Here is a 21,920-nt window from a genome sequence, read left to right on the forward strand (position 1 = left end):
CAGGGTTCTCTGAGCCAGTGAAGCCCCAACCAAGGAAACACCCTCCCTACCCACCTCCCTGCACTGCTTTTCTCTACAGCACCCCTCACCACTGGCCTATGCTATATTTACATACTTATTAGCTTTAGTGTCTGCTTCCCCCATTATAATATAAGCCCATGAAGGGAGAGATTTTTGTCTGACTTGTGAACTACTATAGCCCAAAATTCAGGCCCTGGCGTATATTTGCTGAATGAATAAGTGACACACAAATCATTAAATCTCTTCAGGGCTTTTGAACTATATAAGATGTTGCCCCAGTTGAGACTCATTTGTTCCCTGGAAAACCAAACCACAAGCTCAGGTAAATGGCAGGAAAGAGGTGTACGGGGGGGACAGGGGGAGCTTCATGTCAATACTTCAGGGGAGAGGGGAAAACATCTCCTTCCAAGTGTGGTCCCCATTGATGGTGCCACCCTTCCTCACCCCCGAAAGGGTCTGCCTTTCCTATAGGGGAGGAGAGGGTCCTTCTGGAAGAATCCCTCTCAGATCTCAAACATCTCTGGGAAGCAACTGTCCTGAGCGTTCCTTTCCTTAAACTCTTGGACGAAAACCACCATGATCCAGGTTCAGCAAAAGATCTGGCAGTTCAGGCGTAAGCTTAGGGAAGCTGGGGTTTAGTACCCACACTGCCACTTTCTAACAGCAGGAAACATCCCTCTTGGGAGCCTCAGTTCCGTTGTAGAATCAGGGGAGGGTGAAAAAGTGATCTGTAGAGATCCCTACCAGCTCTGACTCCCTTTCTCTTGGCAGAAGCCTGGAAGAGTGGCCTGGTTTGTGCTGGCAAACAGCCAAGAGCCTGAAGGAGAGCATGGAGGCCCTGCAGAGCGCCAGTGAAATCAACTTCAGTCTCATCTCTTCCATCCATCTCAATTCATGCATCCTCTTTCTGGCCACAACAGACACACACTGCACTCTGGCCTCTGAGCCTTTGCCTATGCTGGGTCCTCTGCGCAGAACTCCCTCCCGTGCACCGCAATGATCCATTGCTGCACATTCTTTAAGGGCCTGCTCAAGTGATGTCTGCCCCAAGTAGAACCCTGTACCTGCTTGAAAGACTTAGCACCTGATAGAACCCCCACTCCCATCTGCATCCCACTGAGGAAAATGGCACAGTCCTTCTCTCCCTTTACCAGGCAGTGCAGCCAAAGGTCCCCCAAGCTGCTTGATGTCCACAGGGATGCCACTGACCGGCCCAGAGGCCCTAGCAGCCAGGCACACTCCTGGAGGGGGCTCTGAGGTGCCCTCATCCCCCCTGCAGCACACCCTACCTCCTCCACTCCCCATCCAGCCCCGACATTCTCAGGGAGCCGGGACCCTCAGCATTTCTACCACTTTAAGGCTGTGTGACCTTGGGCAACTTGTTTAACTACTTTGTGCCTCAGCTCTCTCTTCCGCAAAATGGAGATAACAGTAGGTCCTACCCAGAAGGCTGCCGTGGAGATCAAATAAAGTGCCAGCCCCAGCTCAGTCTGGCACACAAAGTAAGTACCCAATAAAGGATCGTATTACCATCTTCTTTCGAGCTAATGTCTCCTCCACCCAAGCTCTCCGCTCCAGGGCAGGGAGCACCCCCAGTCCCAGGTGAGCAGCCAATGTCCCCTCGGCCAGGTGCGAGTTCCTCTCGGGGCCACAAAGAAGCCCAAGACGCAGGTGGCCACGCGGACCGCACAGATTGCAGGCTCGGTCGCCCCCGCTGGGTTGCGGCGCATCCTCTCGGCCTCTACCCGCCCCTGTCTCGGCCCCCACCCCGCGGACTCACGGCCCTGGGTCTCCCACGCCAGCTCCTCCTCCATGCCGCTGCTCCGGAGCTCCTCTGCGTTCTGCCTGGTCGCGAGCGGCGCACCGCCCGACTGGGCCCAGGAGCTGAGGGAGGGGGAGCTGAGCTGGGGGTGAGGACGAGGCTCCCGGGAGCGTCGGAGTGCAGGCAGGCGGCAGCCACTCCTCCAGAGCCCTCTCCCCTCCTCGGCTCTTGGGTATCATGCGGGCGCAACTGCTCCGACCTCCCGACCGCCCCCCATCCCGGGCCAGACTGCGGGTCTCTTTTGGGGCTCCCTCGACCAGCCCATGGCCCAGCGGTTCGGAGCCACTTGGGGCTCCGCAGGTCCCTCTGGGCTTGTCTCCTCTGCGAGCTGTCCCAGCCTCCCGGTTCCGGATGCACGACCTCCTGCAGGCCCCTGGCTCACGACTCGGGAGCCTGGTCTGGCGCCCTCAGGCGCTGAAAGTCAGACCCCAAGCACTTGGGTGGGCATTTAAGGAACAGTAACCTCCGCAAGCCTGCAGGCATATGAAGAGATGGTCAGATTTGTTCATGATCAGAAAAATACAAATTAAAATGACAATGAGATACCACTTACACCGATTAGACTGGCAAAAATTAGAAAAACTGGAAAATGCCAGATGGTGGTGGGGAATGAGGGGTGTCATGGCCAGGTGCACTGCTGGTGTGGGTAGCCTGGGGCAGCCATTCCGGCAAAGAGTCTTGGCAGTAATGAGGGAAACTAAACAGCGAACTCTGACCCTAAAAGCCAGCTCCTTCTCTTACAGGCTCATCAGGGGACATGTAAGAGGATTTTGTTGCTGGGTTGTTGTTTTGTGGTTACTGGGAGCTGGAAGCAACCTAAGTGTCCACATTGGAGGAGTAGATGGATAGGTAAAATGTGGTACTACTATGCAACTACAGATGCAAGGACCACGTGTATTTACAGCAACATGGATTGAAACACCAAGTGCTGAGCGGAAAGAGTAAAACAACCAAATGAGACCTAAAACACAATACCAATAAAAAGGCTTGCACACAAAACACAGATTTGCAAAGGTACATACAGTACAAACAAAACGATACACATTAAACATATCAGAATGGGTTGTACTTCAGACCCTGGGGGATGTCCATGTCTTCTCTTCTTTGCCTTTTAGGCATTTACAGCCTCTTTAGATTTGGGGATAGTGGGGTCTCAGGCATCTCTATCCCAAGGCAAGAAGTCATTACTATTTCTTGTGGGATCAGAGGAGGACAAATATCTTTCAGTCATTAGTGTAGATCAGAAAGGCTTCCTGGAGGAGGAAGTACTTGGAATGGCCTTTGAAAAATAACATAATGATAATAGCTAACAGTTAATGAGCCCCACGGTAAGACTTTGTGTGGATTATCTCATTTTGTCCCCCAAACCACCCTATAAAATGGACATTATTACCACCAAATTATGGGGGAGGAACTGAAGCACAGAGAGGGTAAATAACTCTTCCTACCCGCCACAGTAGGTGGTGAAGCCAGGGTTCTAACCCAGCTGGTCTGATTTAAGAGCCACGGCATGAACATCTGGTAGGTGGATAGGACATTGATGGAGCCAAACCTGCAGACAGCTGGTGGTTGGTCACTCTCCAAGCCCTGGCCTCCCTGATGGATGCAGAGGTGCCAGGGAGCAGTTGGCTGGCACAGCTGCCCAGCTGCCATCCTTGATGTCCATGGCCCTGAACCAGCAGAATGAAGTGACTGCTGCTTTATCATCTTCCTCCTGCAGCCACTGCTGCCTGGAGATAGTCTGTGTCTCCACACTTTCCCTGGGGCACCTGGAGGTGAGACCCAAGTGACCATGAGTCAGCATTAGAGAAACCCTTGGGAAGTGGGTGACTGACAGAAGCCTGGCTGTCCCCACCAGACCAGCCACCCTGGCCCAGGCTAGGCCACACCCATCCAGTGCTTCCAGGTAAACCCAGAAGTTTCTATGGACTTCCTCTAGGAGGCCTCCCCAGCCTTCAAAGATCCCACATTCTGGCCAGGGATTTTTAAATTCATTATCCCACTTAATCCTCACAGCAATTCTGCAAAACACACACTGTCACCCCTATTTAATGGATGAGGAAACTGAGGCTCAGAAAGGTCCAATAACGTTTTGAGGTCACAGCAACAAATAGTGGTAGAGGCTGGATTCAAACTCACTGCACCACACTGCCATTTTGGTCTGGACCAAACTGGCCCATTATCCAACCCCTTTTCATCCTTCAAGCTCAACTCCACAGCACCCACCCCTAGCCTCCAGCCTCCCAGGAAGGCTCCCTTGTAGATGCTATAACTAGCTGGTGATCTAGGTCAGTCCCCTTCCCCTCTGTGGGCCTCGGTCTCCTCATCTGTAAAACCACTGGGTTGGAGGTAGGGCCTGTGAGCCATCCAGCCCTGATGGTCCATGGTTGGACAAGGCACAGTGATCTTTCCTAAGATCACTCAAGTGGGTTGAGGGCCTCTAGCACTGGTGACAGGTTTCTCCACAAGATGGCCCTCTTGGTTTTTCTTTGTTCTTACCTCGTATCTTAAGAAATTAGAGAGGGTTTCTTTGTTTTACAAAATAGAACTGTGACTTCTGTTTCACAATCTACCTAGTTGATTTCATGCTCCTTTGTTATTTGGGTGACACTCTGTTAGAAAGACAGAATCCCAGGCCCCACCCCAGACGGACTGAATCAGAACCTTCATTTCCACAAGATCTCTGGTGATTCCTGTGTACATCAAAATATGAGAAGCGTACTCTCTCTTGCGAGAGCACCAGAATCACAACTGGCTGCTGGACAATCATCCACAGGAAGACCCTGGACTTCACCAAGGAGGATACCCCACGTCCAAGGACAGAGGAGAAGCCACAGTGAGACGGTAGGAGGGGCGCAATCAGAGTAAAATCAAATCCCATAACTGCTGGGTGGGTGACTCACAGACTGGCGAACACTTATACCACAGAAGTCCACCCACTGGAGTGAAGGTTCTGAGCCCCACGTCAGGCTTCCCAACCTGGGGGTCTGGCAACAGAAGGAGGAATTCATAGAGAATCAGACTTTGAAGCCTAGTGGGAATTGATTGCAGGACTTCGACAGGACTGGGGGAAACAGAGACCCCACTCTTGGAGGGCTCACACAGAATAGTGTGCGCATCGGGACCCGGGGGGAAGGAGCAGTGACCCTGGGGGAGACTGAACCAGACCTACCTGCTAGTGTTGGGGGGTCTCCTGCAGAGGTGGGGGCTGGCTCTGTTTCACCGTGGGGACAAGGACACTGGCAACAGAGGTTCTGCGAAGTACTCCTTGGCGTGAGCCTTCCCAGAGTCTGCCATTAGTCCCACCAAAGAGCCCAGGTAGGCTCCAGTGTTGGGTTGCCTCAGGCAAAACAACCAACAGGGAGGGAACCCAGCCCCACCCATCAACAGTCAAGTAAAGTGTTACACAGCTCTGTCCGCCACAGCAACAGTCAGCTCTACCCACCACCAGAGCCTCCCATCAAGCCTCTTAGATAGCCTCAACCACCAGAGGGCAGACAGCAGAAGCAAGAAAAACTACAATCCTGCAGCCTGTGGACCAAAACCCACAGTTACAGAAAGATAGACAAAATGAAAAGGCAGAGGGCTATATATCAGATGAAGGAACAAGAAAAAACCCCAGAAAAACAACTAAATGAAGTGGAGATAGGCAACCTTCCAGAAAAAGAATTCAGAATAATGATAGTGAAGATGATCCAGGACCTCGGAATAAGAATGGAGGCAAAGATTGAGAAGATGCAAGAAATGATTAACAAAGACCTAGAAGAATTAAAGAACAAACAAACACAGATGAACAATACAATAACTGAAATGAAAACTACACTAGAAGGAATCAATAGCAGAATAACTGAGGCAGAAGATCGGATAAGTGACCTGGAAGACAGAATGGTGGAATTCATTGCTGCGGAACAGACTAAAGAAAAAAGAATGAAAAGAAATGAAGACAGCCTAAGAGACCTCTGGGACAACATTAAACGCAACAACATTCGCATTATAGGGGTCCCAGAAGGAGAAGAGAGAGAGAAAGGGCCAGAGAAAATATTTGAAGAGATTATAGTCGAAAACTTCCCTAACATGGGAAAGGAAATAGCCACCCAAGTCGAGGAAGCGCAGAGAGTCCCATACAGGATAAACCCAAGGAGAAACACGCCGAGACACATAGTAATCAAAATGGCAAAAATTAAAGACAAAGAAAAATTATTGAAAGCAGCAAGGGAAAAATGACAAATAACATACAAGGGAACTCCCATAAGGTTAACAGCTGATTTCTCAGCAGAAACTCTACAAGCCAGAAGGGAGTGGCATGATATACTTAAAGTGATGAAAGGGAAGAACCTACAACCAAGATTACTCTACCCGGCAAGGATCTCATTTAGATTTGATGGAGAAATTAAAACCTTTACAGACAAGCAAAAGCTAGGAGAATTCAGCACCACCAAACCAGCTTTACAACAAATGCTAAAGGAACATCTCTAGGCAGGAAACACAAGAGAAGGAAAAGACCTACAATAACAAACCCAAAACATTTAAGAAAATGGTAATAGAAACATACATATCAATAACTACCTTAAATGAAAATGGATTAAATGCTCCAACCAAAAGACATAGACTGGCTGAATGGATGCAAAAACAAGATCCGTATATATGCTGCCTACAAGAGACCCACTTCAGACCTACAGACACACACAGGCTGAAAATGAGGGGATGGAAAAAGATATTCCATGCAAATGGAAATCAAAAGAAAGCTGGAGTAGTAATTCTCATATCAGACAAAACAGACTTTAAAATAAAGACTATTACAAGAGACAAAGAAGGACACTACATAACGATCAAGGGATCAATCCAAGAAGATATAACAATTGTAAATATTTATGCACACAACATAGGAGCACCTCAATACATAAGGCAAATGCTAACAGCCATAAAAGGGGAAATCGACAGCAACACAATCATAGTAGGGGACTTTAACACCCCACTTTCACCAATGGACAGATCATCCAAAATGAAAATAAATAAGGAAACACAAGCTTTAAATGATACATTAAACAAGATGGACTTAATTGATATTTAGAGGACATTCCATCCAAAAACAACAGAATACAGTTTCTTCTCAAGTGCGCATGGAACATTCTCCAGGATAGACCATACCTTGGGTCACAAATCAAGCCTCAGTAAACTTAAAAAAATTGAAATTGTATCAAGTATCTTTTCTGACCACAATGCTATGAGATTGGATATCAATTACAGGAAAAAAATCTGTAAAAAATACAAATACATGGAGGCTAAACAATACAATACTTAATAACCAAGAGATCACTGAAGAAATCAAAGAGGAAATCAAAAAATACCTAGAAACAAATGACAATGAAAACACGACGACCCAAAACCTATGGGATGCAACAAAAGCAGTTCTAAGAGGGAAGTTTATAGCAATACAATCCTACCTCAAGAAACAAGAAACATCTCAAATAAAAAACCTAACCTTATACCTAAAGCAATTAGAGAAAGAACAAAAAAACCCGAAAGTTAGCAGAAGGAGAGAAATCATAAAAATCAGATCAGAAATAAATGAAAAAGAAACAAAGGAAACAATAGCAAAGATCAATAAAACTAAAAGCTGGTTCTTTGAGAAGATAAAAAAAATTGATAAGCCATCAGCCAGACTCATCAAGAAAAAAAGGGAGAAGACTCAAATCAATAGAATTAGAAATGAAAAAGAAGAAGTAACAACTGACACTGCAGAAATACAAAAGATCATGAGATTACTGCAAGCAACTATATGCCAATAAAATGGACAACCTGGAAGAAATGGACACATTCTTAGAAAAACACAACCTTCCGAGACTAACCAGGAAGAACTAGAAAATATAAACAGACCAATCACAAGTAATGAAATTGAGACTGTAATTAAAAATCTTCCAACAAACAAAAGTCCAGGACCAGATGGCTTCACAGGTGAATGCTATCAAACATTTAGAGAAGAGCTAACACCTATCCTTCTCAAACTCTTCCAAAATATAGCAGAGGGAGGAACACTCCCAAACTCATTCTACGAGGCCACCATCACACTGATACCAAAACCAGACAAAGATGTCACAAAGAAAGAAAACTACAGGTCAATATCACTGATGAACATAGATGCAAAAATCCTCAACAAAATACTAGCAAACAGATTCCAACAGCACATTAAAAGGATCATACACTATGATCAAGTGGGGTTTATCCCAGGGATGCAAGGATTCTTCAATATACGCAAAGCAATCAATGTGATACACCATATTAACAAATTGAAGGATAAAAACAGTATGATCATCTCAATACATGCAGAAAAAGCTTTTGACAAAATTCAACACCCATTTATGATAAAAACCCTCCAGAAAGTAGGCATAGAGGGAACTTACCTCAACATAATAAACACCATATATGACAAACCCACAGCCAACATCGTTCTCAATGGTGAAAAACTGAAACCATTTCCTCTAAGATCAGGAATAAAACAAGGTTGCCGACTCTCACTACTATTATTCAACATAGTTTGGAAAGTTTTAGCCACAGCAATCAGAGAAGAAAAAGAAATAAAAGGAATCTAAATCGGAAAAGAAGTAAAGCTGTCACTGTTTCCAGATGACCTGATACTATACATAGAGAATCCTAAAGATGCTACCAGAAAACTACTAGAGGTAATCAATGAATTTGGTAAAGTAGCAGGATACAAAATTAATGCACGGAAATCTCTTGCATTCCTATACACTAATGATGAAAAATCTGAAAGATAAATTAAGGAAACACTCCCATTTACCACTGCAACAAAAAGAATAAAATACCTAGGAAAAAACCTACCTAAGGAGACAAAAGACCTGTATGCAGAAAACTATAAGACAGTGATGGGGCTTCCCTGGTGGCGCAGTGGTTGAGAATCTGCCTGCTAATGCAGGGGACACGGGTTCGTGCCCTGGTCTGGGAAGATCCCACATGCCGCAGAGCAACTAGGCCCGTGAGCCACAACTACTGAGCCTGCGCGTCTGGAGCCTGTGCTCCGCAACAAGAGAGGCCGCGATAGTGAGAGGCCTGCGCACCGCGATGAAGAGTGGCCCCCGCTTGCCACAACTAGAGAGAAAGCCCTTGCACAGAAACGAAGACCCAACACAGCCAAAAATAAGTAAATAAAAATAAATTACAAAAAAAAAAAAGTTAGTTAAAAAAAAAAAAAAAAAGACAGTGATGAAAGAAATTAAAGATGATACAAACACATGGAGAGATATAGAAATTAAAGATGATACAAATATTTTCAGACATTACATGAAATTTCTAAAAATCTAAAAAAAAAAAAAAAAAGATGATACAAATAGATGGAGAGATATACCATGTTCTTGGATTGGAAGAATCAACATTGTGAAAATGACTATACTACCCAAAGCAATCTACAAATTGCTAATCCCTAATTTGATAGGGATTCAGTGCAATCCCTATCAAATTACCAATGGCATTTTCTACAGAACTAGAACAAAAAATCTTAAAATTTGTATGGAGACACAAAAGACCCTGAAAAGCCAAAGCAATCTTGAGAAAGAAAAAAGGAGCTGGAGGAATCAGGCTCCCTGACTTCAGACTATACTACAAAGCTACAGTAATCAAGACAGTATGGTACTGGCACAAAAACAGAAATATAGATCAATGGAACAGGATAGAAAGCCCAGAGATAAACCCACGCACATATGGTCACCTTATCTTTGATAAAGGAGGCAAGAGTATACAATGGAGAAAAGACAGCCTCTTCAATAAGTGGTGTGGGAAACTGGACAGCTACATGTAAAAGAATGAAATTAGAACACTCCCTAACACCATACACAAATATAAACTCAAAATGGATTAAAGACCTAAATGTAAGGCCGGACACTATAAAACTCTTAGAGGAAAACATAGGCAGAACACTCTATGACATAAATTACAGCAAGATCCTTTTTGACCCACCTCCTAGAGACATGGAAATAAAAACAAAAATAAACAAATGGGACCTAATGAAACTTAAAACTTTTGCACAGCAAAGGAAACCATAAACAAGGCGAAAAGACAACCCTCAGATGGAAGAAAATACTTGCAAATGAAGCAACTGACAAAGGATTAATCTCCAAAATTTACAAGCAGCTCATGCAGCTCAATATCAAAAAAACAAACAACCCAATCCAAAAATGGGCAGAAGACCTAAATAGACATTTCTCCAAAGAAGATATACAACAGATAGCCAACACACACATGAAAAAATGCTCAACTTCACTAATCATTAGAGAAACGCAAATCAAAACTACAATGAGGTACCATCTCACACCTATCAGAATGGCCATCATCAAAAAAATCTACAAACAATAAATGCTGGCGAGGGTGTGGAGAAAAGGGAACCCTCTTGCACTGTTGGTGGGAATGTAAATTGATACAGCCACTATGGAGAACAGTATGGAGGTTCCTTAAAAAACTAAAAATAGAACTACCATACGACCCAGCGATCCCACTACTGGAAATACCCTGAGAAAACCATAATTCAAAGAGAGTCATGTACCACAGTGTTCATTGCAGCTCTATTTACAATAGCCGGGACATGGAAGCAACCTAAGTGTCCACTGACAGATGAATGGATAAAGAAGATGTGGCACATATATACAATGGAATATTACTCAGCCATAAAAAGAAACAAAATTGAGTTATTTGTAGTGAGGTGGATGGATCTAGAGTCTGTCATACAGAGTGAAGTAAGTCAGAAAGAGAAAAACAAATACCATATGCTAACACATATATATGGAATCTAAAAAAAAAAAAATGGTTATGAAGAACCTAGGGGCAGGACAGGAATAAAGACGCAGATGTAGAGAATGGACTTGAGGACACAGGGAGGGGGAAGGGTAAGCTGGGACGAAGTGAGAGAGTGGCATGGACTAATATACACTACCAAATGTAAAACAGATAGCTAGTGGGAAGCAGCCTCATAGCACAGGGAGATCAGCTCAGTGCTTTGTGACCACCTAGAGGGGTGGGATAGGGAGGGTGGGGGGGAGACGCAAGAGGGAGGAGATATGGGGATATATGTATATGTATAGCTGATTCACTTTGTTATAAAGCAGAAAGTAACACACCATTATAAAGAAATTATACTCCAATAAAGATGTTTAAAAAAAAAAAAGCCAATAAAGAAATAACATACTCCAAACAAACGATAGATTAATTACACTATTGTTCCAGGCAGGGGCAGATGTAGAGAAAAAAGCCCAAATTCAATTGAGGTGTATCTTTTCTACCAGTTTTGGTTTCTCAGGAGAGACATCTTTGCCAACAGACAGCTGCATTCAGCTATCAACGCAAAAATAAAAGTCCCTTGTTGCTAGAGCCTGTTGCTAGGCAACAATGGCACCTGTATTATCTGGAAGGCAGGTGTCCTTCTAGGCTGCATGGTTTGTCACCACCGCTGATAAAGGAGTAGTCTTTACCAGGGCAGGAGCTAATGCCCCAAGATCTTTGGAGAGCTAGATCAGCAAAAGATAGCTTTGCCCAGACCGAAACTCTCATACATCCCCCCCAAAACTCTCGGTATTTATAGTTTAAATGCCCCTTGCCATAGTGGCTTCTCCACACATTCTTATTGATAAGCCCCCACCGGGGCCTCTCAGCAGCTGAGCTACTAAGTGCTTATCAACAGCAACAGATGAGATGAAGACATCCTGACACAGCTTACTTCACTCGTATCAAAACAACTTTACTTCTAAAAACAACTCTTTTTTTGTCTTTGACATAAACAAGTAGATTAAAACAGCTGCGCTTAAGTCATAAACAAGGGGGTTTGAAATCATATCAAACCAATACACAAGTGGCAAGGAAGTTCAGACACAGAAAAATGTCCTAAAAACCGTATTTCAACATCTCTTTCCCCAAAGGTCCACTCATCCCAGTAGTGCCCCCACTTCTTCCAAATCTCCTCCGCCGCTCTTCTCCTTAACCAGACTCTTTGTAACATCCAAATGTTCTCTGCACAGCCTTGCTTTTCATATAGAACAGTTTTGTCTGCTCACCTCTTCCTGCCACTGGGACCTCCCCCCGTTGCCCCAACAGCCCTTTGGGGTGCCCCCAAGCAGTCTCCTCCTTCAGAGGCTGTAAAGACTCCTAGCTTAATAGTTTTGAATATGTCACGTGAATGTTTGTTTACTGGCTTGTTATCTACCTCCCCTACTTCCCTTTAAGCACTTTTGTTCACCATTAAATCACAGGGAGGGACAGTGGAGGGCAAGTCTCAATGGTACAGGACTCTCTAAGTTGATGGGAGCCCTGAACGTGAAGGTCTGAAGTTCCAGGTGCCCCAGGCAACATTTGGGAGGAGCCCAGAAACGCCTGGATTTTATTCCTAGCTCTGACCTTGCTGGGTCTGGGGGCTGCTCCAGGTGGTAGCCTGTGACCAGAAGACTTCTTCCAAGCCCAAAGCACTGTTCAGAAGCGCCCCTGGGGGCGCAAGGTCTGGGCTGTGAGGACTCCTGCTGGGGCAAAAGGATCAAGACAAAGCAACTATTTCTTTTCTCCTAATGTTTTGTTTAGAAAAATTTAAACCTACACAAAAGTTGAAAGAATAGTACCACATATTAATATTTTGCCATATTTATCTTATCTAAGAGATATGAATCTTGTAAATACTACGGAAATTTTTAAATATACTCAAAGATAGAGAGAATAATATAATGAACCCCACATACCTATCTATCATCCAGTTTCAACAATTAACAATCCATGGCTAGCTTTCTCCTCCTCCTGAATTATTTTGAAGCAGATTCATAAATACCATTTTATCCATAAATGTGAGTACCTCTATAAGTAAAGCCTCATTTTAAAACATAACCAAAATACCATTTTCACACCTAAAAATTAACAGTAATTCCTTAATATCATCAACTATTCAGTCGGTGTTCAACTTTCTCCAATTACTATAGTTTATTCAAATCAGAATTCCAACAAGCTCCATACACTGAAATCGGCTGATTTGTCTCTTAGTCTACAAATTCCACTCCATTCCCTCTCCCTCCCTCTCCCGCCCTCTCTTTCTCTCTCCTTCCCACCCTGCCTCCCTCCCTCTCACAATTTATTTGTTGATTCACTGTACTGGGTCATATATCCTGTAGAGATTCCCACAGTCTCTGTTTTGCTGATGACCTCCCTAGGATGTCATTTAACACGTTCCTCTGTCTCCTGTGTTTCCTACAAACTAGTAGATTGATCAAAGCTTTGTAAATGGAGTTTTGGAGAGGCTCCTTTCATAGAAGTGGTGTGTATTTCCATCAGAAAATACACAACGTCTTGTCCCTTTTTGTGTGATGTTAGCGACCGTTGATGATTTCCTAAATCCATTTTTTAAAACACTCTGATATTGTGATTCATAATAAGAAATATATATTTGGTCTTTGTCCCTGTTCCTGGAGCAGAGCTCCTAAAACCCTAGGAATCTCCCACATGTGATGAGTTAGAAAGGTGTCTTTTGTTATGCTAGTGAGGTGATTTGGGAAGCCTCTAGGTGACCTAAGATTGGGGTCTGGTTGCCTGGGGAACCAACTGAGATTAGACAGTGGGAACTTTCAGTCCTCTTCCCTCCCCTACCTCTGAGGAGGGGAGAGGGGCTGGAGTTTGAATCAGTCAACAGTGGTCAATTATTTCATCAATCATTCCTATGTAATGAAGCCTCCATAAAAGTCCAAAAGGAGGGCATTCGGAGAGCTTCCAGGTTGGTGAACACGTGGAGATTCCAGGAGAGCAACGACCCGGAGTGGACAGAGAAGCTCCACACCCTCTTCCCATACTTGCCCTGTGCATCTCTTCCCTCCAGCTGTTCCTGGGCTATATCCTTTTATAATACATTGGTAAACATAGGAATGATAACTGCTATTGGGTTGGTCTTATTTCTAGGACCTTTCAGTGGATAGAGCTAGGAAATGTCTGTTCATTTGTTTTTCTTCTGATAAAATGCATCATGAGTTCATACTCATGACTATCAACTCAAATTCAAGACAACAGGGTTTTACCTAACATCATCAAAATTACATCTGTGTTTTCCTTCTCCCATGTTGGAAATCCTGCATTCACTTTACCCTATAATCTACTCACAACAGTCTCAGAATAACAATTTCAACATAATAACCAATAACATGATTCCTGAAAACTGTTTTTAAAGTTTGTCTGGTCGTTTGGATATATCCCACTAGGGGCATACAGTTGGCCCTCATATCTGCAAGACCTGAATCCAAGGATTCAATCAGCCCCAGATTGAAAATATTTGGAAAAAAATTCCAGAAAGTTTCAAAAAAGAAAACTTGAATTTGCTGCATACTGGCAACTATCTACATAGCATTACATTGTATTAGGTATTACAAGTAATCTAGAGATGATTTAAAGTATGTGGGAGGATGTGGGTAGGCTATATGCAAATACTATTGAAACCATGCAACTCATATTGGGACTTGAACCCACGCACCTGGACTCGAACCCTGCCAAAACCCAGACTGGGACTTGTACCCACGGTCTTTTAATTGAGATCACACACCTGGTTTCAGGACTTAATGAAGCTCAGCTTCTTGATGTCTCCTCGCAGAAAGAATTCAGTGAGAGACAAAGGGATAGATAAGAAGTGGATTTATTTAGAGAGACACACTCCACAGACAGCGTGGGCTATCTCAGAAGGCAAGAGGCCCTGAAATATGGCGTGGTTAGCTTTTATGGACTGGGTAATTTCATAGGCTAATGAGTGGGGGGATTATTACAACTGTTTTGAGGAAGGGGCAGGGATTTCCAGAAATTGGACCACTGCCCACTTTTTGGCCTTTTATGGTTAGCCTCAGAACTGTCATGGCACTGGTGGGTATGTTATTTAGATGCTAACGTATTACAAGGAGCATATAATGAGGCTCAAGGTCCACTGGAAGTTGAATCTTCTGCCATCTTGGACCTAATCGGTTCTAACAAGTTTTTCTCATGTCCTATGGCTATGTCATTCTTTTAAAGGTTGTGCCCTGCCCCTTCCCTCCTGTTTCACTATGCCACTCTATAAGGAACTTGAGCATCTGCAGATTTTGGTATCAGGGGTCCTGGAACCAATTCTTCCAGGATACCGAGGGATAACTGTATAGTCACACTACTGTTTTAAAGCCACTTGGGGGCTTCCCCGGTGGCGCAGTGGTTGAGAATCCGCCTGCCAATGCAGGGGACACGGGTTCGATCCCTGGTCCGGGAAGATCCCACATGCCGTGGAGCAACTAAGCTCGTGTGCCACAACTATTGAGCCTGTGCTCTAGAGCCCGTGAGCCACAACTACTGAGCCCACTCACCGCAACTACTGAAGCATGCACGCCTAGAGCCCGTGCTCCACAACGAGAGAAGCCACTGCAATGAGAAGCCCACGCTCCGCAACGAAGAGTAGCCCCCGCTCACCGCAACTAGAGAAAGCCCGTGCGCAGCAACGAAGATCCAGCGCAGCCCAAATAAATCAATTAATTAATTAAAATTTTTTAAAAAGCCTCCATACCACAACCTCAAAGTGATTCTGTTCCCAACTGAATCCTGACTGACACCTGACTGATACAACAACCTTTTTTGTTGTTGTTGCTTACCCTTATATTGTTTAACTCAATCATATGTATATAATTTTTTCTCCCTTTCCTACAGTAGCATACTATACACACTTTTCTCACATTGTCTTTTTTTAGTAACAGCTTTATGGAGATATAAGCTACATATTGTACAATTCTCTCATTTATGTGTACAATGCAATGGTTTTCATGTGTAATCATCACCAGTAAATTTTAGAACATTTTCATCACCCAAAAAAAAAGAAACCCCATACCCGCATACCCTACAGTTTTCCTTCCCCTCCCCAGTATTCCCATCCCCCCATAGCCCCAGGCAACCACTAATCTACTTTCTGTCTCTACAGATTTGCCTATTCTCGACACCTACCTTGCTTTATTTACCGAACAGCTCACCTCAGCCATCTCTCTGCAGCAGTACAAGCTCTTTCTTATTCCTTTTGCAGCCTCAGAGTCCTCCAGCATGTGGCTTATTCAACCAGTTCCTGCTGATGGATGCTTGCCCTGTTTCCAGTCTTTTGCTATTACAATAGCGTTATGGTGAGTAGCCTCTTGCAAGCATCATTTGGTATTTTTTTAACCAGTGCATCTAAAGGATCTATTCTTAGAAGTGGATTTCTGGGTCAAAGGATCAATACACACTACACACGCGATTTTGCTAGCTATTGCCAGATGCCCTACGTAGGATCTATACTATTTTGCACTCCCACCAGCAATGTATCAAAGTGTTTCCTCACAGTCTTCCCAACAGAACTTGTCCAACTTGGATTTTTGCCAATCTGATAGGTAAGAAATGCTAACTCAGGGTAATTTTAATTTGCATTTCTATCATTATGAGCAAAGTCTTTTTCTATGTTTAAGAAACATTTTCTTTTTTTCGGCGAACAATCTGTTCTTACCTCTAGCTCATTTTTCTTTATGATTGTTGGCCTTTTTCTTTTCTTCAAATTTTTATTTATTTACTTTTGGCTGCGTTGGGTCTTCGTTGCTGCACACAGGCTTGCTCCGCTGCATGTGGGATCTTCCCGGACCAGGGCTTGAACTCGTGTCCCCTGCATTGGCAGGCAGATTCTTAACCACTGCGCCACCAGGGAAGTCCCGGCCTTTTTCTTAACAGCATTTTAGAGCAACTTTTATTTCTTGTCTTATTAATAATGTTTGTTTATTACTAAAGAAAATTTAAAACGCAAACAAGGAAAAAAATACCCACAATTCATCTACCCAAAGATGCCACTGTCAGTCACTTGCTATATATATTAGGTTAGCCCCTTTCTAACAACAACAACAAGTGCACACGCACGCACACACAGTGGTAAAATATTGGCTGATCTTGTGCCAGCCCTTGGGAGCCAGAGGCTGCACTGGTTTCCTCTTTGCTTAGAGCACTACCCCTGTGAGGGGAGAGAGGCCCAGAGTGTGTACAGGAGAGAGAAGAAGGGAGTGGCAGAAGGTCCTGGCAAGTGGGGCCAGGACTGGCCAGTGGGCAGCCCCTGGAGAGGAGCCTATACTGAGTGGGCAGTTTGATTGTGGGTGGGAAGGAGCATTCCCCCTCTCCTAGAATTGCTGCCCCCAAAGCAGGAGGATGGGTGGAGGAGCAGGACACAGGGACAGAACTGAGCTCCAGTCTAGTTCTGAGCTGCCGGGCCATGTGACCCTGGACAAGTCTCTCCCTGGCTCTTCATAAGGAAATAGGCATGGATGGTCTTTTAGGTCCCTGCCCACTGAAGCATTATATCAAGAAGGCATGAATAATTCATTATAAGAAAGCATTGATTAACGACACAAAGGGAGGCACAGCTGGATATTTTTCAGGCCTCTGAGCACCCCCCTAAACTCACAAACCTTGGACCACCACCCACACCCCCAGCACTTGTGTACCCATGTCTACCTGAGTCCAGTCCCAGCTCTGCCTCTCTAGATGTCTGACTCTGAGAAAATCACTAAATCTCAGTTTCTTCCCTCAATTTCTTCATCTGTGGATGATACCTTTTTATAGGGCCATTTCAAAATGCCTAGAGCAGTCCCTTGCACACAGTGAGTGTCCCATTATGGTGGTGATTACTATCTTGCTCTCCACCTGCCACGTGGATCATCCCATTGAGTCACCTTACAACCCAAGTGCTAGTAAATCTAAGCTCCATTTTACAGAGGAGACAGGTGAAGTTCAGAAAGGTTAATGACTCGCCCAGAGACACACTGCAAGCAACTTAAGAGTTCAGAGTGGGCTTCTCCAAAGGCGAACTCAGTGGACCCCAAGGCGCCGCAGCCAGTGCTGGTCCCGGGCGGGGCCGCGGGAGCGGCTGCAGATGAGGCCCGAGGACGTCTTTCGGGCCAGCTTCCGCTGGGCACCCCAACTCTAGGGGGCAGCTCTGTCATCAGGAAGGAAAGCTATTTGGGGGAAAACCTCAGAAAACAGCGCAAGCAAGTCCCCCTGCACGGAGGAGACGGACGAGAGCGTTACCTCGCGCGTGGTTTCCAGAAGCGGCGCCTCCTCCCGGAACTCCGCCGGGAGTGGGCGGAGCCGGTTTGGCTCGACTGCAGTTCCTGTTTTGGACACACTGGGGAGCCAGAGCCGGCAAAGAGCCGCAGTCGGTAAATACCGTAATTCCCTCCAGTGTGCGCCTATGTAATCTGTTCCCATCACCAGAGAGGCTGATGGACACAGTCTGTACAGTCTGACCTGAGGTTGGCTATGTCCTCCGGTGAAGGAGGAGGCTCTCCCTGCATGGTCCTCCACTCCGGGCTTCCTGCTGCTCTGCTTTATGAGGCTTTCCCCAGAATTTCCAGGGAAGGTCCTTGAACGCCAGGCTAAGGACTTGGGTGAGGCCGGGGTGAGGGAGAAAGAGTTGCGGCAGAGATGTTAGTAATGTGGGGTTAACTGCCAGTTTAATTCCCACTCCCCTTATTTCCCACTTCACAAGGACCTGTCAGAGCGCCTCAGGCCTTTCTTAATCTGAGGGGAAAGATAGAATGACTTTATTCACACAGAACTTTTGGGAATTACTGTGGGTTCCTGTCAGAGTGATGTGCATTTAGAAAAATGTAGAATGTGGCAAATGCTTAACCCAAAAGAACTTCTGAAGGCCTAATTTCTGAAGGAGGTGTTTGCCTGGAGAAGGGATGGGATAGGATGACCTGGCATTCCTGAGTTGGGAAATGAGGCAGCTTCATGTGGTCTGGGCCCCAGAGCAGTGACAGGGGCCAGCCTGCTGTGAAAGTGGGACAGTGGGGTCTGGATCCCAGGCCTCTGGAAGGAGGACACCCAGCCCTGGGCAGAGTCCATAGGCAAGTGCCAACAGCCCAGGGCTCTGTCAGCCCAGCCAGCATGGCACAGGATGTGGGGCAGGAGGCTGGGGGTAGAGGTGATGGGGGAAGCACAGCAAAGAGAAAGGGCAAGGCAGTTAAGAGCTGGGAGGATGGAGCTGGGCAAGACCTTCATTCTCCAGGACTCAGTTTCCTCATCTGAAAGGTGGAGATAATACTACTACTTAATGCAAAGGGTTATTGTGAGAATTTAATGAGTCAGTGTTCTAAAAGTGCTCTGTAACCAGTGCAAAGGCTAGGCAGGACACCTTCTCAGTGGGGGCTTCCCTGATTGCCCCAGACCCAAAATGCTACTCTTTCTTGAGGGTTCCCAGAGCCCATGGTCCAGCCTTTGGTGCCAGCCCTGGCCTTGATGGAAATAACTGTTTGCAGCTATCATCCCCCACTACACTGCTCTCTCCACTCCATTCCCTGCCAGACGGTGAACTTTTCAAGGCGTGCATGGTGGCTGATTCATCCCTAAACTCATTTGAAAACAAGGCCTGATAATACTTGGCAAAACGATACTAAAGTTCACCTAAAAAAACAAACATGTGAAAACAGACAGTAAAAGTATGGAAACAAAAGCAGTGGAGGGAAACTGGGACCAGATAGTGAAACAATTTGCCAGAAGTTATCAGAATTTTTTAAAATGTACGTAGACTTTATGCTCAACACATCCGTTTGTAAAAATCTACACCACAAAAGTAATAGCAGTGAGAGGGCAGAGATAAATGTGCAAGGATGTCTGCTGCAGTATTGTCTGTAATGATAGCAAAGAACTGGAACCAACCCAAGAGTCCATCAATAGAGGATGGTGAAATAAATTGAGGTGCAGCCATTCAATGGAATGCTGAGCAGTTGTTGAAAAGAACTGAGTGAGTCTATGAGTACTGAGGTAGGAAGAATCTCCGAAAGATAGCAAGATGCAGAATAGAAAGTACAGGATGAATCCATTTCTTTTTTTTTTAATTTTATTTATTTATTTTTGGCTGTGTTGGGTCTTTGTTGCTGCGTGCAGGCTTTCTCTAGTTGTGGTGCGCGGGCTTCTCATTGTGGTGGCTTCTCTTGTTGCGGAGCACAGGCTCTAGGTGCAAGGGATTCAGTAGTTGTGGCATGTGGGCTCAGTAGTTGTGTCTCAAGGGCTCTAGAGCACAGGTTCAGTAGTTGTGGTGCACGGGCTTAGTCACTCCGCGGCTTGTGGGATCTTCCCAGACCAGGGATCAAACCTGTGTCCCCTGCATTGGCAGGCGGATTCTTAACCACTGCACCACCAGGGAAGTCCCAGGATGAGTCCATTTCTTGAAAAACATTCTCCCACCACTGCCTTCAAGCCTTTATTTGTTGACTCTCCCTTCCCTGTCCTAGGTTGGCAATCTGGCATATCCTTTGCTATGCAATCCCTTTAGGATATTGACAGTCTTGTCCAACCCAAGTTAAATTCCAAGTTCTTTGCATCTTCAAAGTACATGTAGCATAGATACATACCAGGCTTGTCATTTTAACTCGCTTATTTCTCACCACAGCCATCTGAAGTAGGTACTATGATTATCATCCCCATTTTACAGATGAGGACAATGTGGTGTAGAGAGATTAAACAATTTTCCCAAAGTCACACAGATCATAAATGGCAGAGCCAGGGTCTATGGCTCCAGAATCTATGCTCTTAACTATTCTGTTATGTCACCCGAGGCTCACAGGACCATGAATGAGGCTTTTTCTTGTCTCAGGATTTCAGCAGGCACAGTATATAACTAGATATATTAGAATTAATTTAGCCATTCCCCTAATGATAGGCAGATAGATTTTTCCAGTCTTGTGCTATCACAAACAATGCTGCGATGAATTTCTTCAGTCGGGTGTTTTTGTGCACTTGTGCAAACATCTCAGTAGGTTAGATTCATAGAAGTGCAATTGCTGGCTCAAAGGATACATTTAAATCTGGATGCTGTTCCAGATGCCTATGGCTGTATAACAAACTACCCCAAAACTCAGTGTTTAATGCCACCATTTTATTTTACTCATGATTTTGTAGGTCAGAAAAGGCTCAGTTGGATGGCTCATCTTTGATTCTCTTCCGAGCTGGTTTCATCACTTTTATAACTGAGGCTCAGTGCTCCTTGACCTCTCTCTCTCCACGTGGTGTCATATCCTCCAGGGCTTTGCCACATGGTTTGACCTTCATAAGAGCAGGTGATGTCAGGTAACCACAGTTTAAGTAAGAGGTAAGAAGTGGAACCCACTGGACAAGTTAAGGGGATACACTTGGATTTAGGGTTATTAGAGAACTCATAGACTAGCCCAAGTTCAAGGCAAGGGGACCTAGACCCCATCTCTCTGTGGGAGAAGTGTCAAAGAATTTGTGGATACCTTTACTTCACCACAGTAGCTATTTCCAAATTGCCCTCCTAAATGTTGGTCAATTTACATTTCCACCAAAAATGTCCAAGTCTGACTTTCCCCACACCCTCACTGACACTATCCATTGTAAAACATTTTAATTGGTGCCAATCTGGCAGTTGAAAATGGTATATTTAATTGCTGTTTCATTATGCATTTCTTTAATTATGAGTGAAGATGGGTATCTTTTCATGTAATAACTGTTCATTAAAATTTTTTCTTTCCTTGTGAATTGTCTGTTTACATACTTTGCCCATTTTTAAATTTGGTTGTTTTTTTTTATATTGGTTTCTGAAATGTGTATATTAAGGAGATTAGCTCTTTATCTGACATTGTGTTACAAATAGTTTTTATAGCCTTTTGACTTTGTTTTTTTATAATTTTCTCCATTCAGGTTTTTCAATGTTTTTACATGTTCAATTTATCAATCTTTTACTTTAAGACTTCTGAGTTTTATGTGGAGCGTTCCTTTCCTTTTTCAGAATTTTCCTGTTAGTTTCAAATGTTTATTTTTCCAGAAGAAGATTAATATCACTTTCCGAGGCTTCCTCTCCAAACCTGTTGGTGCTTGGATTGAAATAGCTTTCAGTTGACAGACCCCGTAAAGAAAACGCACAACTTTACAATTGGAGGGCAGGGCTGGAAGTCACCTTGTTTTGAATCTTCTCTTCCATAGGACATCGAGGCTTAATGAGGGGGTGGCAGTGCCATCTCGGGGAGCCCCAGCACTCTGGGTACCTATCGAGAAAGAGCCCAAGAGCCCAAAGGGCAGC

The 21,920-nt window shown here is 44.7% G+C and overlaps 1 protein-coding gene across 1 annotated transcript in view; it reads right to left on the minus strand.

Moving 5' to 3' along the window:
- Positions 1–17,932, minus strand: part of ANKDD1A (ankyrin repeat and death domain containing 1A) — a 50,950-nt gene extending 33,018 nt beyond the window's left edge. The window contains 4 exon segments of the mRNA XM_007165999.2: positions 1,802–2,316; positions 3,396–3,612; positions 16,344–16,496; positions 17,906–17,932. Coding sequence (XP_007166061.2) covers positions 1,802–1,835 — 34 coding nt within the window. The 5' untranslated portion in view covers positions 1,836–2,316; positions 3,396–3,612; positions 16,344–16,496; positions 17,906–17,932.
- Between the last annotated feature and the right edge of the window lie 3,988 nt (positions 17,933–21,920).

Source organism: Balaenoptera acutorostrata, chromosome 3 (genome assembly GCF_949987535.1).
Source record: "Balaenoptera acutorostrata chromosome 3, mBalAcu1.1, whole genome shotgun sequence".
Classification (NCBI taxonomy): Eukaryota; Metazoa; Chordata; class Mammalia; order Artiodactyla; family Balaenopteridae; genus Balaenoptera; species Balaenoptera acutorostrata.